General features: G+C 42.9%; 1 protein-coding gene across 6 annotated transcripts in view; it reads right to left on the reverse strand.

The window, feature by feature from the left end:
* Window positions 1-2,085: 2,085 nt before the first annotated feature.
* SLIT2 (slit guidance ligand 2) overlaps window positions 2,086-23,947 on the reverse strand; it is a 406,424-nt gene continuing 384,562 nt past the window's right edge. For 4 of the 6 annotated variants that reach the window (XM_077279986.1, XM_077279987.1, XM_077279989.1 and 1 more), the window contains 2 exons: window positions 20,930-21,141; window positions 2,086-3,872 (listed from right to left, as the gene is read on the reverse strand). In XM_077279986.1, the coding sequence (XP_077136101.1) occupies window positions 3,631-3,872; window positions 20,930-21,141 (454 nt within the window). In that variant the 3' untranslated portion in view covers window positions 2,086-3,630. Of the gene's footprint in view, window positions 3,873-5,700; window positions 5,733-20,929; window positions 21,142-23,947 lie in introns of all 6 variants that reach the window. The other 2 variants (XM_077279991.1, XM_077279992.1) reach the window with 1 other exon arrangement.

The raw sequence follows: 23,947 nt of genomic DNA on the forward strand, positions 1-23,947 counted from the left end.
GCTCTCCAAACGCAACATGGCATCCCATCTTAATTCCAGTCAATTTTGCATTGAAAAGTAAAATAGCGCTTCTTCCCTTCTGAGCTCTGCTATGCGCCCAAACAATGGTTTACACCCACATATGGGGTATCGTCGTACTCAGGACAAATTGCACAACAACTTTTGTGGTCTAATTTCTTCTCTTACCCTTGGGGAAATAAAAAAATGGGGGTTAAAAGATCATTTTTGTGAAAAAATATGATTTTTTATTTTTACGGCTCTGCATTATAAACTTCTGTGAAGCACTTGTTGGGTCAAAGTGCTCAACACACATCTAGATAAGTTCCTTAAGGGGTCTACTTTCCAAAATGGTGTCACTCGTGGGGGGTTTCAATGTTTAGGCACATTAGGGGCTCTCCAAACGCAACATGGCGTCCCATCTCAATTCCAGTCAATTTTGCATTGAAAAGTCAAATGGCGCTCCTTCCCTTCTGAGCTCTGCCCTGCGCCCAAACAATGGTTTACACCCACATATGGGGTATCAGTGTACTCAGGACAAATTGCACAACAATTTTTGGGGTCCAATTTCTTCTCTTACCCTTGGGAAAATAAAAAATTGGGGGTGAAAAGATCATTTTTGTGAAAAAATATGATTTTTTATTTTTACGGCTCTGCATTATAAACTTCTGTGAAGCACTTGGTGGGTCAAAGTGCTCACCACACATCTAGATAAGTTCCTTAGGGGGTCTACTTTCCAAAATGGTGTCACTTGTTAGTTAGGGGTTTCAATGTTTAGGCACATCAAGGGCTCTCTAAATGCAACATGGCGTCCCATCTCAATTCCAGTCAATTTTGCATTGAAAAGTCAAATGGCGCTCCTTCCCTTCCGAGCTCTGCCCTGCGCCCAAACAATGGTTTACACCCACATATGGGGTATCAGCGTACTCAGGACAAATTGCACAACAATTTTTGGGGTCCAATTTCTTCTCTCACCCTTGGGAAAATTAAAAAATTGGGGGTGAAAAGATCATTTTTGTGAAAAAATATGATTTTTTATTTTTACGACTCTGCATTATAAACTTCTGTAAAGCACTTGTTGGGTCAAAGTGCTCACCACACATCTAGATAAGTTCCTTAGGGGGTCTACTTTCCAAAATGGTGTCACTTGTTAGGGGTTTCAATGTTTAGGCACATCAGGGGCTCTCCAAATGCAACATGGCGTCCCATCTCAATTCCAGTCAATTTTGCATTGAAAAGTCAAATGGCGCTCCTTTGCTTCCAAGCTCTGCCATGCGCCCAAACTGTGGTTTACCCCCACATATGGGGTATCAGCGTACTCAGGACAAATTGTACAACAACTTTTGGGGTCTATTTTCTCCTGTTACCCTTGGTAAAATAAAACAAATTGGAGCTGAAATAAATTTTGTGTGAAAAAAAGTTAAATGTTAATTTTTATTTAAACATTCCAAAAATTCCTGTGAAACACCTGAAGGGTTAATAAACTTCTTGAAAGTGGTTTTGAGTACCTTGAGGGGTGCAGTTTTTAGAATGGTGTCACACTTGGGTATTTTCTATCATATAGACCCGTCAAAATGACTTCAAATGAGATGTGGTCCCTAAAAAAAAATGGTGTTGTAAAAATGAGAAATTGCTGGTCAACTTTTAACCCTTATAACTCCGTCACAAAAAAAAATTTTGGTTACAAAATTGTGCTGATGTAAAGTAGACATGTGGGAAATGTTATTTATTAAGTATTTTGTGTGACATATGTCTGTGATTTAAGGGCATAAAAATTCAAAGTTGGAAAATTGCGAAATTTTCAAAATTTTCGCCAAATATTCGTTTTTTTCACAAATAAACGCAAGTTATATCGAAGAAATTTTACCACTAACATGAAGTACAATATGTCACGAGAAAACAATGTCAGAATCGCCAAGATCCGTTGAAGCGTTCCAGAGTTATAACCTCATAAAGGGACAGTGGTCAGAATTGTAAAAATTGGCCCGGTCATTAACGTGCAAACCACCCTTGGGGGTGAAGGGGTTAATAATACATGAGCAGTTGCTTCAAAGTGACCTTGAAAAGTTGAAGGAGATGAGTCGCAAGTTATGGAAGTAATATCTGTTTAATTTACAAACATCAGTTGCATGACTGATATCAGTCCAAGTGAGACAAAACACGCTGTATTACACATGTACACCTATTTTTTTTTGTAAATACAATTTTTTTTAAAAAAATGCTGAACTTAACAAATGTTTTTGTACAGAGTGTCTGTTTTTTTTTTTTTATTTAAGGAAAGAAGAGCACAGCCCACTACCATCCATTAATAATCATATACTGTAGTTTAGCAGCAGCATATTAACATGGGAACCACGTAATACTATGGTAGTCTTATTATGGGGAAATAAAAATCACAATTGGGAACAGTATGAACTGCTCAATAAGACAGATAAAACCTCATGGGAGAGGGAATAGAAAGGATTTACTAAAACCTAGAGACATTTATAGGCCTAGAACACAATTTTAGCTTTACGTAAATATACATTATATTTATATTATATGTAGGGAAAAATACTTCTATATAAATTTGATCTAATGTGAAGACACTCTAATGTACATTTTCCAGCAATGCCTTCAGACTTTGATGGCATTGCCGGTTACACAACCACATTAGGGAACACATATCAGACAAAACAAATCCATCAGACACAATTTGCTATGTTACTTCTATAAGAGAAAAAAAAATCCTGACTTTGAGTCATTTTGCGTTTACCAAAATAGAAAAATATCAGGACAAATATAAATTAATATATATTAAAGCATTGAAAAAGGGATAACCTAAAATTGTTAAGAATGATGTACTCTGATACAATAAATATGTTTCATTCATATTCCGAATACTGTTTTTATAAATTTTTTTGTAAAATTATTCCTAATTAAAAAACTACCAGACTTTTATATACTAATGGCCCAGTTAATTTTTATATTACAAAAAAGATAATACTGGAAAATGGCTAGATGAAGACTTTTTTAAGCTTCTTGTGCTATCACGTGACAATAACATTTTTAGAAGTCTATTCTGGGCTCATGTCCGTCCCCATTACTGTTCCTTTCCAGATGACTTGGAATGCGCAGAGTTCCTTAATACGCTTTAGCTGATTAGGTAGAGTCAATTCGGTGCAAGAGACTGAATCAACTTGATCCTTTATTATTCACAGCTTGTCTTCTATTAAATGTTTGGCTCACCAATCGGCATGGCTCATCAATGCTGATATGTTAACCAATTTATAAGTCTCCATATCCAGGATAATTTTTTTCAGTGATTTTCCAGCATGTGTTTAATGAGCAAAAACCATGTCAAACAGTACTTATAGTCCCCTTCCTTAAGTGACATCTCCGTAGACTTAGTGTTATTCTTCTGATATCTCTTCCTTGTGAGAAGTCTTGCTTTAAAAATTTTAGACTTATTTTCTTTTTTGAATTGCCAGTGAGGAAAACGTCATTTTCTTTTTTTTTTTTCTTAATAAAAATATGTCTGTTTCTTTATTTTACAATATAATTCAAATATTTTCCACTATCAAGTTTGAATTAGTCCAACACGATCATAAAAGGTATACAACGTTTTCAAAGGGGCTTCGGAAGGTTACATATTTAGGAGGGGCACTTTGTACAGCCACACTTTATGACTTTCTCGATTTCGTCCACAAATGAGGTGCCATCTGTGCACTCAAAAATGTATTTCCGTCTCTTACTTCTCAGTGGTCTGCAACACTGACCATTTGTGCATCCCCCTCGGCATTCTAGTCGCGATACCTTCTCGGTCGTCTGGCAAGCAGCGTAACCTTGCTGCTTTTGGTAATAATCTCTGATCCGTTCCCCTCGGCAAGAGATTTCTGTAGATAAAATGGAACTGAATTAGAATATGTGCTTTTGATAAATTGAAAATTTTAATTTACGCTGTGTTAAATCGAGAAAAAGTGGGGGAAACGTCCCTACTATATAGTTATCTGACAAAAATAGGTTATGATCACTTGTGTTTGAGTGGTTTGGTTACTGACAGACATTGCTCGTGACATGGTCTCCTTAACTTTTGGACACTTCAGTTTACCAAAAAATCATGCTACTGCATTTTCAGTTAAAAAAATGCCACACTACTTCCTCCCCAACATTTGCAATAAAGAAATTACTTTTGCAACTATATTTTGGCATAAATTAAGCTAATTAGCACACTATCGTAATGCTGGATACCCAGCTGCAGGGATTTGAAGTCACCACTGGACAAACCTTGGGGTAAAGGGTGCGACAAAATCATGAAATTACATGACATCTCTTAAATTAGTCTGAAGAGTCTACTAACTTAATGTAATATATTAATGATTGATATTTTGGGCAATTTAGGGATTTTTCATGGGCACTACTTAGTGTCTACATCTCCTAAACATACCTGTGTCTCCATGGTAACAGACTACAATAAAATGATGTGTAGTCTGATCCTGTAATGACATTCCCTTTCATCTATTCCCTACTTGTGGCTAATATAGAGTTGGAGAATGATTATAGGATCAGACTATTGGTTTCTTAAAGGGCTTGTTCCTTTTCAATTAAATTTCTCCATTTGATGCAGTTTACTATAAAAACAAATTCTCTACTCACCTCCCCCAGGTCCACAGGCGAGTCTCCACCATTGTTCCCAGTGTCTGGCATTGCCTACTTTTCTGAGTCACCTTGTCAGAGTGGCAGCCAATCAGTGAGCTTAGCCACCCAAGCCTGTGAAAATGGAATGCTCTGTTCAGAGCCAATGAGCTCACTGATTGGCTGCAGTGCTGTCAATGTGACCTTAGCGCTACAGACAATGCCAGACACCAGGAACACCGGTGGAGGCTTCCCGGTTGACCTGGGAAAGGTGAGTACAATGTGTTTTACTTTTTTTTATATCAAACTGTAGCCGAGGGGGGGAATTTTATTTAAAGGGAACAACTCCTTTAAGATGTTGCCGTGGAGATGCATTGGTTGGCATTGCCTATGTAAACGCAAAACGATTCGGCTAAGATATTTTTGAATCGAGGTAATGCTTCACTTTTCAGTTTAGAACAATGAGACAGTAGACACAGCCATAAAATATCTAACACCGTGATGTAATACTGCCCTCCAATCTGTTTCTATCAAGCATTATCTACTAAGCGGCATGGAAAGGTCATCAAATCACGAAATATTAAACTGCAGAGGACGTCTCCCTGTAGTTCAATCGTCATAATTTTATGAAAAATTCTCAGTCTATTCACAATAAATACAAAATTATTACAGTGACAGCAAAATTGGTGGCTTAAATCTTTTGCGCTTTAATTGAAAGCTACACATTTAGCGTTCCTCGCCGGAACAGCTGGTTCTGTTTACATGAGGGAACTGTTTCGGGGAGCATGCAATTTAATTTATTAGACCTCCAGCTCAATATTATTCAATCTGTTGCTTAATACAAGTTACATTCCACTAGCTTCATAAATTACCAAAGTATAAACCAGCTAAAAATGAGCCATCTGTTAATCACTTCCCTGGCCCCGTTCCCCGTTTTCCCAGTCACATTGATGCTGAAAACAAAATAAATAAATGCCAGCTGAGGAAAAAGAAAGGGGAAGACGTTGATATATGGAGGAAGGAGACACCACAATGAAAGGCCGGAGGAGAGAGGAAGAGAAATAATCCCTTGTGTTTCGACTGTCTCACCTGTGGAATTCTCTGTGATAAATCAGTGAAGGCTGAAGGGTGAAGAGCAGAGTTGGAGATAAGGCAAAGTGTGGAATCGCTGACCATTACAGAACATGCAAAAGAAACAGAACACAAGACAGAAAATACACACACCGGTGGAGAGGTTGTATGAGATTAGAATGTTGCTTTGAAGGGAATCTGTCAGCATGTTTTTGCAATGTAATGTGACAGCAGTGTGATGTAGGGACAGAGACCCCGATTCCAGTGATGTATCACTTAGTTTATTGGTGCCGAAGTTGTGATAGAATCATAGTTTTCTCTGCTGAAGATTTAGCTGCACTCAGAAAGCTGAGCCCTGTGTTACTCCGCCCACACTGAGTAGCAGCTTTTTGTGTTCATTGTACAGTCATGGCCATTTTTTATAAACTTTTTGTTAAATTATTCCTAATTAAAAACCTACCAGACTTTTATATACTAATGGTCCAGTAAATTTTTATATTACAAAAAAGATAATACTGGAAAATGGCTAGATGAAGACTTTTTTAAGCTTCTTGTGCTATGACGTGACAGTAACATTTTTAGAAGTCTATTCTGGGCTCATGTCCGTCCCCATTACTGTTCCTTTCCAGATGCTGAAGATTTAGCTGCACTCAGAAAGCTGACCCTGTGTTATTCCGCCCACACTGAGTAGCAGCTTTTTATGTTCATTGTGCAGTCATGGCCGAAAGTGTTGGCACCCTTGAAATTGTTACAGAAAATGAATTATTACTCCCAGAAAATTATTGCAATTACACATGTTTTGCTATACACATGTTTATTTCTTTTGTGTGTAGTGGAACAACAGAGACAAAAAAAGGCAAATTGGACATAATTTCACACAAACCCCCCAAAATGGGCCAGACAAAATTGTTGTCAAGTTTCCAAAAATGTGGATAAACAACTTTGTTTCAAGCATGTGATCCTCGTTTAAACTCACCTGTGGCAAGTAACAGGTGTGGGCAATATGAAAATCACACCTGAAACCACATACATAGGGGAGAAGTTGATCAATCTGTGCATTCTGTGTCTGAGTGTCCTTCACTAAGCATGGAGAACAGAAAGGAGAAGAAAACTGTCTGAGGACTTGAGAACCAAAGTTGTTGACTAATATAAACAATTTCAAGGTTGCAAGTCTATCTCCAGAGATCTTGATGTTCCGTTGTGCACGGTACGCAACATGATCAAGAAGTTTACAACCCATGGCACTGTAGCTAATCACCCTGGCTGGAGCAGAGAAAAATTGATGAAAGATTGCAACGTTGGATAGTCCAGATGGTAGTAAGCAGCCCCAATCAAGTGCCAAAGAAATTCAAGATGTCCTGCAAGCTCAGAGTGCATAAGTATCAGTGTGACCATGTCCATCGACATTAGAATTAAATTAAAAGCTATGGCAGGAGACCCAGGAGGACCCCACTGCTGACACAGGGAAAGAAAAAAGCTAGACTGCTGTTTGCCAAAATGTATGTGAATAAGCTAAAATCCTTCTGGGAAAGTGTTTTGTAGACAGATGAGACTAAGATAGAGCTTTTTGGTGTAGCACATCATTCTACTGTTTACCAAAAATAGAATGAGGTCTGCAAAGAAAAGAACACACTACCTACAGTCAAGTATTGTGGAGGTTAAAAGATGCTTTGGAGTTGTTTTGCTGCCGCTGGCATTGGGTGCTGTCATGGGTTTACCGCGACAGAGAGGAGCCAGATGACTGCAGCGTCTGATTTCTCCTGTTCTGCAATGTTTAGAAGCACTTCACCTTCAAATTAAATGGTGCAGGTTTCTTTTAGCAGTGCAGTGGTTAATCTGCTCAGTTGAGCGCTCCTGGAAGCTTTCCTGTCTTATTGCTCTCATCTTTTCACTGTTAGCCACTCCCATCTCCTATATAATGTGGGCCCTGGCAAGCATCCATTGCCAGAGCTAGCTTGATTGCTGCATGGTGCATTTATCTGAGACTGTTGCTAGATAATTCCCCTCCTCCTACTTTGGTTTTACCTCATCCTCCACTCCCCGTTGTCTTCCTATGTTGTTTGTGTGAATATATTTGTATGATTGGTATTTTCCTTCATCCTTTTTTTTTTGTATTACATTGTTAGTCTGGTTGGTGTATTATGGTACACTACTACTCCCCTCTTCCCTGGGTGGAGAAAGAGTACAGAGTGAGGGTGGATTCAGGAGCTAAGGCAAGGTACGTGGCCCCGGCGTCTTCACCATCAGAAGTAATCCAGGGAACAGGGTGAGCTAGGGCCCCCCTAGCATTAGGTACAGGGGAGGGAGCCCCTGGTCGCGGGATACCCGACAACAGAGTCGTGATAGGTGCCTTGACTGTGTGCAAGGCATCATGGAATCTGAAGATTACCAAAGGATTTTGGGTCGCAATATAGTGCCCCGTGTCAGACAGTTGGTTTTGCATCATATGACATGGGTCTTCCAGCAAGACAATGACTCCAAACATACTTCATGCACCCTAAATTGGATGGAAATAAAGTGCTGGAGAGTTCTGAAGTGACCAGCAATGAGTCCAGATCTAAATCCCATTGAACATCTGTGGAGAGGTCTTAAAATTTCTGTTGGGAGAAAGAGCCTTTAAATATGAGAGAGCTGGATAAGTTTCCAAAAGAAGAGTGCTCCAAAATTCCAGCTGAGAGGTGTAAGAAACTTATTGATGGTTATAGGAAGCGATTGATTGCAGTTATTTATTCCAAACGGTGTGCAACTAAATATTAAGTTGAAGGAGCCAACAATTTTACCCAGACCATTTTTGGAGGTTTGTGTGAATTTATGTCCAATTTGCTTTTTTTCCTCAGTTATTTTTGTGTTGTTCCAATACACACAAAGGAAATAAACATGTGTATAACAAAACATCTAACTGCAATAATTTTCTCTGAGAAATACTTCATTTTCTGGAACAATTTCAAGGATGGCAACAATTTGGCCATGACTGTATAGTGACAGAAAGCTGCTAATCAGTGGTAGGAACAGGGTTGGACTAGGAGGCACGAGACACCCAGTTCTCCATTGATAATCTCCTGCTAATAAAACACTGATTTTATTGCAATGGCTACACACAGCCTAGTAAGTGACACATCACTGTAATCAGTGTCTCTGCCCCTGCATCTTGCTACGCTTATAGCAAGAACCTGCTGCAGATTCCCTTTAAGACTTCCTCCACCAGCTGGATATCTGCAAGGAAATCAATATCCACTGAGACTAGAGGATTAGAAAACATATACACTTTTCACAGAAATAGTGTCACTTTTGTCCATGAATGGGACTGAACTGCAGAAGTAACCCATGGACAATAGTGATACCGATTTTGGACAAATGTTTTTCTAATGTCATACAATCCCTTTATGCCCAAATAAGCATGGGAGACATTTACTTTTGACAATAATTAAAACAAAAAAAGTCACAAATCACGAAAGTTAATATAAGACATTAGTAACTATTTAGAGAGCATATCATTATAAATATAGTAAATTAGCCAAATATATATTTTACATGAAAAAATATAAAAATTGATGGCATGTAAAAATTATATAAAACATTTTTTTTACTTAAATTATCTAATTTATTTCATTTAGAGAAGTGCCAAATATTCAATGATAATCATTTGCATTATTAATGGAATATTTAATTAATAAAACTTTATTGCAATTTCTGTTATATTCATATATACTGTTAATATATATATATATATATATATATATAATTTTTTTTGGGGGGGAAGTTTGAGCCTTGTTCACATTTGTGCTGTTTGTTAGATTTGGTAGTAACTTATTGAGATCGGACCTAATACTGCGTTTTTCGCTTTGTGATAGATGGAAGTCAGGGGAAGTTGGAGCCTAACGTTAGATTAGCTGACCATCTAATGTGTATCAGGAACTCTTCGGGAGGGTGAGCATCGAGGAGTTAGATTTCAACATGGCCATTTTTGTTTTTCCCCTAGCTGAGGTTTTAGTTTCTCTACGTAGAACACATGCACACTCGGCCGAGCATATGACGGAGGGAGCCATAAGGAAAAGCTGTTTGCTGAAAAGGTGTTCAGATATGTCATTTTTCTGGCTAGCCTTAGGCCGGTTTCACACGTCAGTGGCTCCGGTACGTGAGGTGACAGTTTCCTCACGTACCGGAGCCACTGACACACGTAGACACATTGAAATCAATACATCTGTGCAGATGTCATTGATTTTTTGCGGACCGTGTCTCCGTGTGCCAAACACGGAGACATGTCAGTGTTCGTGGGAGCGCACGTATTACACGGACCCATTAAAGTCAATGGGTCCGTGTAAAACACGTAACGCACACGGACGTTGTCCGTGTGCAGTCCGTGTGCCGTGCAGGAGACAGCGCTACAGTAAGCGCTGTCCCCCCCACGTGGTGCTGAAGCCGCCATTCATATCTTCTCTGCAGCAGCGTTTGCTGTAGAGAAGATATGAATAATCCTTTTTTTTTGTTTGTTTCTGGTGTTTAACATAAAGATCCCTGTCCCCACCCCCTGTGCGCCCGCCCGCTGTTATTAAAATACTCACCCGCCTCCCTCGCAGTGTCCTGTCCTGGCCGCAGCTTCTCCAGTATGCGGTCACGTGGGGCCGCCCATTACAGAAATGAATAAGCGGCTCCACCCCTATGGGAGGTGGAGCCGCATATTCATGACTGTAATCGGCGGCCCCACGTGACCGCTCATACAGTAGAAGGTGCGGTGTTAAGGTTTCCAATGGCAAGGAAACATCAGAAGCATAGAATAAACGGACAAGCTCTCGGGTGATGGAAACTAGAGCTGACCGCGATGCTAAACCTACACACCACACTAGAAGTAGCCAGGGGGCATTCCTGCGTTGTCTCTAGATGCCGCGCGCCAGCCGGAGAACTAACTACCCCTGGTAGAAGAAAACACAGTCCTGGCTTGCCTCCAGAGAATGTCCCCACAGGAGATAGCAGCCCCCCACATATAATAACGGTGAGAGCAGATGAAAAGACACACGTAGTATGAAAGCAGATTTAGCACAGAGAGGCCCGCTAACTAAATAGCAGAAAGATACAACAGAGGACTTCGCGGTCAGCTGCAAAACCCTTCAAAACACCATCCTGAAATTACCTTAACTCATGTGACAACTCATGCCACTGGAGTGGCAATTTCAGCCCAACAAGAGCTTCCAGCTGCAGAGATTCACATAAGTGCAAACTGGACAAAACATACAAAAATAGACTTAAGGACTAAAGTGTCCAACTTAGCTGAGCAGAAAACTGGGAGCAGGAACATGCAACAGAATCACTCTGGATACATTGATGGCCAGCATTAGAATGACTGAGGAGCAAGGTAAAATAGGATACTCCCACATCCTGATAGGAACAGGTGAACTGAAGGCAAAGCTTGCAGGACACCAGTACCACAAGAGACCACCGGGGGAGCCCACGAACCGAATCACAACAGTACCCCCCCCTTAAGGAGGGGGCACCGAACCCTCACAAGAACCACCAGGGCGATCTGGATGAGCCCTATGAAAGGCACGGACCAAATCAGAAGCATGAACATCAGAAGCTGTAACCCAAGAATTATCCTCTTGACCGTAGCCCTTCCATTTCACCAGATATTGAAGTCTCCGTCTGGAAACACGGGAGTCCAAGATTTTCTCCACCACGTACTCCAATTCACCCTCAACCAGCACAGGAGCAGGAGGCTCAACAGAAGGCACAAGTGGTACCTCATACCTCCGCAATAATGACCGATGGAAGACATTATGGATAGCAAAGGATGCTGGGAGGTCCAAACGAAAAGACACAGGGTTAAGAATTTCCAAAATCTTATAAGGACCGATGAACCGAGGCTTAAACTTAGGAGAAGAGACCCTCATAGGGACAAAACGGGAGGACAACCACACCAAGTCCCCAACACGAAGACGAGGACCAACACGACGATGGCGATTAGCAAAACGTTGAGTCTTCTCCTGGGACAACTCCAAATTGTCCACCACCTGCCCCCAAATACGATGCAACCTATCCACCATGGTATCCACTCCAGGACAATCCGAAGACTCCACCTGACCAGATGAAAAACGAGGATGGAACCCTGAATTGCAAAAGAAAGGGGAGACCAAAGTGGCAGAACTGGCCCGATTATTAAGGGCAAACTCAGCCAACGGCAAAAAGGAGACCCAGTCATCCTGATCAGCAGACACGAAACACCTCAAATAAGTCTCCAAGGTCTGATTAGTACGTTCCGTCTGGCCATTTGTCTGGGGATGAAATGCAGACGAAAAAGACAAATCAATGCCCATCCTGGCACAAAACGCCCGCCAAAATCTGGACACAAACTGGGATCCCCTGTCGGAAACGATATTCTCCGGAATACCATGCAGCCGAACCACATTCTGAAAAAACAGGGGCACCAACTCAGATGAGGAAGGCAGCTTGGGCAAGGGCACCAAATGAACCATCTTAGAAAAGCGGTCACACACCACCCAAATGACGGACATCTTCTGAGAAACAGGGAGATCAGAAATAAAATCCATAGAGATGTGTGTCCAAGGCCTCTTAGGAACAGGCAAGGGCAACAACAACCCACTAGCCCGAGAACAACAAGGCTTGGCCCGAGCACAAACATCGCAAGACTGCACAAAAGTACGCACGTCCCGAGACAGGGAAGGCCACCAGAAGGACCTAGCCACCAAATCTCTGGTACCAAAAATTCCCGGATGACCTGCCAACGCAGAAGAATGAACCTCCGAGATGACTCTATTGGTCCACTCATCCGGCACAAACAATCTACCAGGCGGACAACGATCAGGCCGATCCGCCTGAAACTCTTGTAAAGCACGTCGCAGGTCTGGGAAGACAGCAGACAATATCACCCCATCCTTAAGTATACCCGTAGGTTTAGAATCACCAGGGGAATCAGGTTCAAAACTCCTAGAAAGGGCATCCGCCTTCACATTCTTAGTACCTGGCAGATACGAAACCACAAAATTAAACCGGGAGAAAAACAACGACCAGCGCGCCTGTCTAGGATTCAGACGTCTGGCCGACTCAAGATAAATCAAATTTTTGTGATCAGTCAAGACCACCATCTGATGTTTAGCACCCTCAAGCCAATGACGCCACTCCTCGAATGCCCACTTCATCGCCAAAAGCTCCCGATTACCGACGTCATAATTTCGCTCGGCGGGCGAAAACTTTCGAGAAAAGAACGCACAAGGTCTCATCACTGAACAATCTGAACTTTTCTGCGACAAAACCGCCCCCGCTCCGATCTCGGAAGCATCAACTTCCACCTGAAAAGGAAGAGAAACATCAGGCTGGCACAACACCAGAGCAGAAGAAAAACGGCGCTTAAGCTCCCGAAAGGCCTCCACAGCAGCAGGAGACCAATCTGCAACATCAGCACCCTCTTTAGTCAAATCAGTCAAAGGCCTGACAACGCTAGAAAAACCAGTTATGAATCGACGATAAAAGTTAGCAAAGCCCAAAAATTTCTGAAGGCCCTTAAGAGAAGTCGGTTGCGTCCAGTCACAAATAGCCCGAACCTTCACAGGATCCATCTCAATAGAAGAGGGGGAAAAAATGTACCCCAAAAAAGAAATCTTCTGAACCCCAAAAACACACTTTGAACCTTTAACAAACAGAGAATTGGTCCGCAAAACCTGAAAAACCCTCCTAACTTGTTGAACATGAGATTCCCAGTCATCCGAAAAAATCAAGATATCGTCCAAATACACAATCATAAATTTATCCAGATATTCACGGAAAATATTGTGCATAAAAGACTGAAAGACCGAAGGGGCATTTGACAGACCAAAAGGCATCACCAAATACTCAAAATGGCCCTCGGGCGTATTAAATGTGGTTTTCCACTCATCCCCCTGCTTAATTCGCACCACATTATACGCACCGCGAAGATCAATCTTAGAGAACCACTTCGCCCCCTCAATGCGAGCAAATAAATCTGTCAGCAATGGCAAAGGATATTGATACTTGACTGTGATCTTATTCAAGAGTCTATAATCAATACAAGGTCTCAAAGAACCATCACTTTTAGCTACGAAAAAGAACCCCGCTCCAAGAGGAGACGAAGAAGGACGAATATGTCCCTTTTCCAAGGACTCCCTAATATACTCTCGCATGGCAGCATGTTCAGGTACAGACAGATTGAATAGACGACCCTTAGGAAATTTACTGCCAGGGATCAAATCTATGGCGCAATCGCAATCTCTGTGAGGAGGAAGAGAATTAGGAGTAGATTCCTCAAAAACCTCACGATAATCAGACAAAAACTCAGGAATTTCAGAGGGAATAGATGAAGCAATGGAGACCAAAGGTGTGTCCCCATGATTTCCCTGACATCCCCAGCTTAGTACAGACATTGTTTTCCAGTCAAGGACTGGGTTATGAGTTTGCAACCATGGCAATCCCAGCACCAACACATCATGTAGATTATACAGTACAAGGAAGCGAATCACCTCTTGATGGTCTGGAGTCATACGCATAGTCACTTGTGTCCAGGGCCGGACTGGGACTAAAATTCAGCCCTGGCATTTGAAGTTACACAGGCCCACTTGTCACATGGTGACTGTATAATATCTTTGTACACTTGTAGGCAGGGCCGGTTTTAGGCAAAGTGGGGCCCTAGGCAAAGTTTAAAATGGGTCCCCAAATGCTAACATATTGCACATCACACAGAAGCCTTTCTGTTGTATTTACGTGCGCTGAGTTCAGGCCGCTAAACGAGTTTGATCGACAATACTGAAGTTGTTCAACGCTTGTTTCCCGGCCTCTTTCCACCAGCTGAGGAATAATGATGGGACAGAACGATCACTAATAGATCACTAACAGATCACCATACAGTATCATGTTTTCAGCAGCACATCTACAGTTTACACTGGCAATGTGCTGCTGACAACAAGGCTTTTTGTTCCAGCAAAAACAATCCGAATATGCAGCATTTTACTTGTTTAGTTAAATACACCCCATAGTCCTCCATATATTATAAAGTGCTCCATAGTCCTCCATATAGTATAATACACTCCCTATAGTCCTCCATATATTAAAATACACTGCTCAGTCCTCCACATAGTATAATACACTCCTCATAGTCCTCCATATAGCATAATACAATCCTCATAGTCCTCCATATAGCATAATACAATCCTCATAGTGCTCCATATAGTATAATGCACCGCCACAGTCATCCATGTAGTACAATTCACTTCCCATAGTATAATGCACCCCATAGTTCTTCATATAGTATAACGTATTCCCCATAGTCCTCGATACAGTATAATGCAGCCCACATATAGTATAATGCAGCCACCCCAGAGTATAATGCAGCCACCCCAGAGTATAATGCAGCCACCCCAGAGTATAATGCAGCCACCCCAGAGTATAATGCAGCCACCCCACAGAGTATAATGCAGCCACCCCAGAGTATGTAACCCCCATAGAATATAATACAGCCCACCTCCCCATAATATATAATGTAGCCCCCCATAGAATATAATGCAGCCCCCCATAGTATATAACGCAGCCTCCCCCATAGAATATAATATACTCCCCATAGTATATAGCAAAGTCCGCATATTATATAGCACAAACCGCATAGTATACAGCACAGCCTGCATACTATAGCACAGCTCGCGTAGTAGATAACACAGCCCACACAGCAGTATTCAGCACAGACCACACAGTAGTATACAGCACAGCCCACGTAGAAGTATACAGCACAGTCCACACAGTAGTATACAGCACAGCCCACAGAGTAATATATACAGCACAGCCCACAGAGTAATATATACAGCACAGCCCACAAAGTAATATATACAGCACAGCCCACAAAGTAATATATACAGCACAGCCCACAGAGAACTATATACAGCACAGCCCACAGAGAACTATATACAGCACAGCCCACAGAGAACTATATACAGCACAGCCCACAGAGAACTATATAAAGCACAGCCCAGAGTACTATATAAAGCACAGCCCAGAGTACTATATACAGCACAGCCCAGAGAGTACTATATACAGCACAGCCCAGAGAGTACTATATACAGCACAGCCCACAGAGTACTATATACAGCACAGCCCACAGAGTACTATATACAGCACAGCCCACAGAGTACTATACACAGCACAGCCCACAGAGTACTATATACAGCACAGCCCACAGAGTACTATATACAGCACAGCCCACAGAGTACTATATACAGCACAGCCCACAGAGTACTATATACAGCACAGCCCACAGAGAACTATATACAGCACACAGTAGTATACAGCACAGAGCACAGCCCACAGAGAACTATATACAGCCCACAGTGGTATACAGCACAGAGCACAGCCCACAGAGAACTATATACAGCCCACAGTAGTATACAGCACAGAGCACAGCCCACAGAGAGCTATATACAGCCCACAGCAGTATACAGCACAGAGAACAGCCCACAGAGAACTATATACAGCCCACAGTGGTATACAGCACAGAGCACAGCCCACAGAGAGCTATATACAGCCCACAGTAGTATACAGCACAGAGCACAGCCCACAGAGAGCTATATACAGCCCACAGCAGTATACAGCACAGAGAACAGCCCACAGAGAACTATATACAGCCCACAGTAGTATACAGCACAGAGCACAGCCCACAGAGTACTATATATAGCACACAGCCCACGGTAGTATACAGCACAGAGCACAGCCCACAGAGTACTATATATAGCACAGAGCACACAGTAGTATACAGCACAGAGCACAGCCCACAGAGAGCTATATACAGCCCACAGCAGTATACAGCACAGCCCACAGAGAGCTATATACAGCCCACAGTAGTATACAGCACAGAGCACAGCCCACAGAGAGCTATATACAGCCCACAGCAGTATACAGCACAGAGCACAGCCCACAGAGAACTATATACAGCCCACAGCAGTATACAGCACAGCCCACAGAGAGCTATATACAGCCCACAGTAGTATACAACACAGAGCACAGCCCACAGAGAGCTATATACAGCCCACAGCAGTATACAGCACAGAGCACAGCCCACAGAGAACTATATACAGCCCACAGCAGTATACAGCACAGAGCACAGCCCACAGAGAACTATATACAGCCCACAGTAGTATACAGAACAGAGCACAGCCCACAGAGTACTATATATAGCACACAGCCCACGGTAGTATACAGCACAGAGCACAGCCCACAGAGAACTATATACAGCCCACATCTCTTCTCTTCCTCCCCTCCCCTCCTCCGAGAATGGCCCCACAGTCCAGAAAAAAAAAAAAACTCTCCTCACCTCTCCTCGTGCCCAGCGTTGCTTCCTGGTTCCTGCTCCTGTCTCAGCAGCTGCAGTCTGCCCGGGACACAGCAGGTGCGCGATGATATGACATCATCGCGCACCCGCAGTGTCAGAGGCAGAGCGGGGAATGATGGGAGAGGAGCGTCTGTGGACGCTCTCTCCTCCATCATTGCATTCAACTGTACCGGCGTCTATACGCCGGTATAGTTGAATGCGACGGCGGGGGCGGCGGATTGAGCGGCCCACCACTGGCACCGGCCCTTCTGGCATTTGCCAGAAGTGCCCTATGGCCAGTCCGGCCCTGCTTGTGTCCAGTATTGTGGTTTATTACTAGCCAATGGTGTAGAATCAATACCCTTTAAAGGTATAGGAACTTCCAGAGGCTCTAGATCAAACCCACAGCGCCTGGCAAAGGACCAATCCATAAGACTCAAAGCGGCGCCAGAATCCACATATGCATCCGCAACAATAGAAGATAACGAACAAATTAGAGTTACAGACAAAATAAACTTGGACTGCAAAGTGCCAATAGCAGAGGATTTATCAACCTTCTTTGTTCGTTTAGAGCATGCTGATATAACATGAGTAGAATTTCCACAATAGAAGCACAAATGATTTTTGCGCCTGTAAATCTGTCGTTCGCTTCTGGACAGAAAGCTATCACATTGCATACTCTGTGGTGCCTCTTCAGAAGACACCGCCAACTGGTGCACAGGTTTGCGTTCCCGTAAACGCCGATCAATCTGAATTGCCATTGTCATGGACTCATTCAGACCAGTAGGCGCAGGAAACCCCACCATGACGTCTTTTACAGCATCAGAGAGACCTTCTCTGAAAATTGCCGCCAGAGCGCACTCATTCCACTGAGTAAGCACAGACCATTTTCGAAATTTTTGGCAATATATTTCGGCTTCATCTTGCCCCTGAGAGAGGGCTATTAGGGCTTTCTCAGCCTGAATCTCCAAATTTGGTTCCTCATAAAGCAACCCCAAAGCCAGAAAAAACGCATCCACATTGAGCAACGCAGGATCCCCTGGTGCCAATGAAAATGCCCAATTTTGGGGGTCACCCCGCAGTAAAGAAATAACAATCTTTACTTGCTGGGCAGGATCTCCAGCAGAATGAGATCTCAGCGAAAGAAACAATTTACAATTGTATTTAAAATTTAGAAAACAAGATCGATCTCCAGAAAAAAACTCCGGTATAGGAATTTTAGGTTCAGACCGAGGAGCATGTAACAAAAAATCTTGTATATTCTGAACTTTAGAGGCAAGATTATTCAAATTGGTAGCCAGACTCTGGGGATCCATATTTCAACAGATAAAGTCTGAGCCATTCAGGGGTTAAGAGGAGAGGAAAACAGGAGACTGCAATTAGAGCTGGAGTGCAACTTCAGAGGAAGGAAAAAAAAAAAAAAAAAAAAAAAGGTTTCACACAGTTCCTTTTCTCTCCTGCTTCAGCCTATAGATTAAACATTCCGGCTGGCCATACTGTTAAGGTTTCCAATGGCAAGGAAACATCAGAAGCATAGAATAAACGGACAAGCTCTCGGGTGATGGAAACTAGAGCTGACCGCGATGCTAAACCTACACACCACACTAGAAGTAGCCAGGGGGCATTCCTGCGTTGTCTCTAGATGCCGCGCGCCAGCCGGAGAACTAACTACCCCTGGTAGAAGAAAACACAGTCCTGGCTTGCCTCCAGAGAATGTCCCCACAGGAGATAGCAGCCCCCCACATATAATAACGGTGAGAGCAGATGAAAAGACACACGTAGTATGAAAGCAGATTTAGCACAGAGAGGCCCGCTAACTAAATAGCAGAAAGATACAACAGAGGACTTCGCGGTCAGCTGCAAAACCCTTCAAAACACCATCCTGAAATTACCTTAACTCATGTGACAACTCATGCCACTGGAGTGGCAATTTCAGCCCAACAAGAGCTTCCAGCTGCAGAGATTCACATAAGTGCAAACTGGACAAAACATACAAAAATAGACTTAAGGACTAAAGTGTCCAACTTAGCTGAGCAGAAAACTGGGAGCAGGAACATGCAACAGAATCACTCTGGATACATTGATGGCCAGCATTAGAATGACTGAGGAGCAAGGTAAAATAGGATACTCCCACATCCTGATAGGAACAGGTGAACTGAAGGCAAAGCTTGCAGGACACCAGTACCACAAGAGACCACCGGGGGAGCCCACGAACCGAATCACAACAGTGCGGCCAGGAAAGGACACTGCGAGGGAGGCGGGTGAGTATTTTAATGCCGGCGGCCGGGGGCACAGAGGGTGGGAGGGGGGAGGATGCCCTAAAGTTTATTTTAAACACATAAAAAAAAAAAAAAAGATTTTTCATCCCTTCTCCCCAGCGAGCGCGGGAGAGAACGGATGAATGGCGGCTTCAGCACCATGCTGGGGGGACAGCGCTTACTGTAGCGCTGTCTCTCCTGCACGGCCCGTGTGGTACCCAGGCGGCACACGGCTGCCGCACGTGTGCCACACGGATGGCCTATGTGAGCTCACGGACACACGGACAACTCCGGTACCGATTTTTTCCGGCACCGGAATTATCTGGACGTGTGGGACAGGCCTTAGTCTACTTTTACACATCCGAATCTATTTTTACATCTGTCTAAAACAGACTGCTCTTCTCCTTTGTGATCTATTTTGTCTCTGTTTTACATATTGTTTTCTCACCCTTATTTTAAACACTGAATGAGGTAGGCTGTCTGAATTTTTTGTATCCTAAAGGGCTGAAAAATCAAAGCTTTTACTCCTGAAATCTGGCATCAAAGCTTTGAAAAATTGCAAAATTTTAGTGTAATGAGAAGTTGCACAAAAATTTTGCAACTTCTGCCATTTTTATATCGGCTTGTATTAAATCATCTAAAATGAGCAGAGCGGGGGAAGGACGTGTTTTGCACAGCAGAAATGCTATTCCGGTCCCTGACTGGAGTAGCGTTTCTGGCGCTGCTCACGGAGGCACATGTCACTCAGAAGAAGCACCAAATTCATTAAATAGTGTGCAGATCTTTATGAATTTGGCACCTTTTGTCCTCCATCAAGAGTGTGCGCTATGTAAATTTTGCTGAATCCGCCCCATTGACTCTTAACAATGGATTATTGAAAAACAGATGAAACTCGGATAGAAAACTGAAGGTTTCCATCCATGTTTAATGGATTGCTGAAGACTTTAATAGCGAAGCCTGATCTTCAAAATGGGTAAGAACAGAACGTGCTCCGAACCTCTCGGATCAAACACACGGGTCCGTTTTTAAAACAGATGAGTGTATGGATCAATTAAACTGTACAGGTCAGTGTTCTGTCCGGGAAAAACATGTACAGCAAAGGGACGTGTACAGTGGACGTGTGAGTGTAGCCATAGGGTTACATACTCCCCCTGGGTTCACATGAGTACCATAGCTTCCGATAAAGACAGGCCAAAACTTCCCAGTAAATTAGTGAAAGGTTTCCATCTGGGTTTCCTTTTTTTACGGCAAGAATAATATTAGAGACCGCACTTTCCTTGTTATCAATGCTGAACGCAATTGTAAAATCCTAAATAAATTGTATTTTAGATTTTGGGGATTTTTTTCTTAATGCTGACACAGAGAAACACACACAGGAATATAAAAATAAAAAGCAAAAAACGGTACAACAAAACAAAGTTAGTTTAGAAACACAGATAAAATGGAATTGGAACTGTGGAGCGTCAGATCCTGCGCTAATAATAATATCTGATCTGGTTCGTAAAAAAAAAAATTAATACAAATGGCAATAATATACACGAGACTCCTGCAAGCATCATTGAAAAATGTAGAAAGTAAATACAATGACAATTCCTGGGTAAATCCATGTGATATTCCCTGTATAATATGGGCAGGGTATTGGTGTTTATTTTCTATTAGTCGTGTGATTTACCTTTGTCGCAGCTGTCTCCGGTGTATCCAGTGCTGCACTCACAATAGGCTTTATCCAGGCCTGAAATCCTGCACTTCCCGTGCTTACACTTAAGTGATTGGCAAGGGCTCATCTGTTCTTCAGCCTCGTCACACAGGACTCCCCCATAGCCTGAGGAACATTTACAGCTGTAGGAGAACGCATTGATTGGCAGACAGGTGCCGTGTGCACACCTAAAAATATAGAAAAATACCATTAGCGCACATAGATTGGTGCTGAATCAAAAATTGTTGTAGCTTTCCTTTACTTTTCCTATTTTGTATTTTTTAGAGGAGCACACTGTGTTCAATTCGCATCCAGAGCTTCTTCCAAATTTGTATGAGCTGACTTTGGAAAAGGTTTTTTCCCCTACACTCCCTTCCCTCCCATAATAATTGAGGAAAGGTTGGATCCATGGGTCCTTACTCACCAACGTATACAGTTGTATTGGGGAGATACTAGAAATGTAGGTAAGATTGTGGTTAGGGCTGCATGGTGACATATTGATGCACAACTTCTAGATCGCAATGTCCCGTTAGGGTAGCGCAGAAATTCAGGGTGAATTTCTTGCAACTGTTGAGTTGTGGTCGCAGCCAACTGCCAGTTGCAACACAACTACATTATCTATTATTACTGTAACATCGCAAGTGATCATGTAGCCAAAGTCGGAAAGGGCCACTAACTTCAAAATACAGATGGCTAGGTATCCTCACTTATCAATTAGGGCCTGGTATATTCTCTTAGAAATACACTGTCACAGAAGGGCACTGTGATTGGTAGCCTGGCAGCTCTTGTTATAGTTCTTCCATGGGCAGAGTTACTGCTAGCCATTCCATCTACCAGATCTAAGGGATGACCTGGCCTTCACCTGTTAATACTTGGACAGGGATCTGGACTTACATAGGAACCCCTGGCCTGGGTCCGCAGAATAGCTGCTGGCCATTGGAGCTGGTGGGCAGAGGGTAGTCAAAAAGCTGTGTCTCTTGAAAGAGGGCTTCCAAGATCATGGTTACTGCTAGCCACTCCATCTACCAAATCAAAGGGATGACTTGGCCTTCATTTGTAAATTTTTTTACAGGGATCTGGACTTACACAGGAGCCCCTGGCCTGGGTCTGAAGAGTAGCTTCTGGCCATTGGAGCTGGCTGGCAGAGGGTAGTCAGAAAGCTGTGTCTCTTGAAAGAGGGACAGGGTCACTGCTAGCCACTCCATGTACAAGATCTAAGGGATGACTTGGCCTTCACCTGTTAATTTTTGTACAGGGATCTGGACTTAAGGTACCGTCACACTCAGCAACTTTGCAAAGAGAACGACAACAATCCGTGACGTTGCAGCGTCCTGGATAGCGATCTCGTTGTGTTTGACACGCAGCAGCGATCTGGATCCCGCTGTGCCATCGCTGGTCGGAGCTAGAAGTCCAGAACTTTATTTCGTCACCAGGTCGGCGTGTATCGTCATGTTTGACATCAAAAGCAACGACGCTAACAATGGATGTAATGGAGCTAACAACCAGCGAGAATGAGAAGTGAGTCACCATTACGTCACTGGATCGCTCCTGCATCGTTCTGGAGCTGCTGTGTTTGACGTCTCTACAGCGACCTAAACAGCGACGCTCCAGCGATCTAGTTTAGGTCGGCTCGTTGTCTATATCGCCGCAGCGTTGCTGAGTGTGACGGTACCTTAACACAGCAGCCCCTGGCCTGGGTCTGCAGAGTAGCTTCTGGCCATTGGAGCCGGCTGGCAGAGGGTAGTCACTAGTCAGAAAGCTGTGTCAACACCAGGAGGTCAGAGAAAGGAGCAGAATTGTAAGACAGAAGAATGGTCAGAAGTAGGAATCAGGCTGATCAAAACCTGAAAATCCGGAGAGAACCAGAGCAAGTAGAAATTATAACTGGCACCTCCAAACAGAATTAAGTTTGGTTATGGTGCAGTGCTGTCTCATCGGCCACAGCAGGGAGCCGATCACTCCTGCTGGGAAGCACACACTCCCAGGCTGTCTGATATCTCCTCCATCTTAAGCGCTGCCCACAGAATCAATATGGTGGTGTCTAGCGACAGAACCAGATGTTGTAGGAGCAGGTCCAGGTGGAGATGTGACATTAACATACACATGAAGCTGATTTGAGTCTTCATGTGTTCTCAATGGGGCGGTGGCTCGTGACTCTTGCGAAAAGAAGGATTGCATATATTAAAATCGCATCCAACATTAATATGTAGTGCCAACTTAAGTCATAACTTAGTGGGGTGAGATTTGAAGTAGTCCAACGTAAAACATAAGATTGACTTGTAGTCCTATATAAAACTACAGAAAAAAAACGTAATTATATCCGGTTGCCACATGACCATCTCCGCTCATCTTTAATCTAGCAGTGCAGATACAAGGATAGTAATATGCAATGGCCGAGCGCACAGACTGATTGCCCCTTTAAAACATGAGTTCTACATCTGGAAACCATCTCCTACTACTAGTCGCGGCTACCACAATCCTCCCTCTTTAGAAATGTTATAGAGAATTTCACACCCTTCTCAACAATTATAATAAACAAATAAATTGTCTCCAACTCGGAGCTGTAATTCTGCCAAGAGCAGCATATGTGCTAGGTACTGCGAACATCTCTCAGCTGCGAGCTGTCAGAGCGGCATAAATTCAATATAAAAATGACAGAGATGCTAGGAGGCAAAGGCTGCGGGAAAAATAAAAAGCAGGGCGGAAAAAGTATTTTCCAATTGATAAGAAACTTTATGCCAAACACTTAGAAGATAGAAAAAGATAAAAGAGAGTCTTCTCTAGACACAGATTTGTCTGTCTGCTGTAAGAAATGTATGACACTGTCCTAAAAACATCCCTGTGAAGCAAATGATGAAAAGTAGTATTGCCGGGATTCGGATATCTAGTGGGTTACTTTATAGTTATAAATAAAGGGGAGAGAAAGGGCCCGCCTGCAATTTATGGATTACTTTCAGGGGACTTCTACTGGGGACAGATCTGGCTAATGGAGGA

This window comes from Ranitomeya variabilis, chromosome 1 (genome assembly GCF_051348905.1).
Source record: "Ranitomeya variabilis isolate aRanVar5 chromosome 1, aRanVar5.hap1, whole genome shotgun sequence".
Lineage (NCBI taxonomy): Eukaryota > Metazoa > Chordata > Amphibia > Anura > Dendrobatidae > Ranitomeya > Ranitomeya variabilis.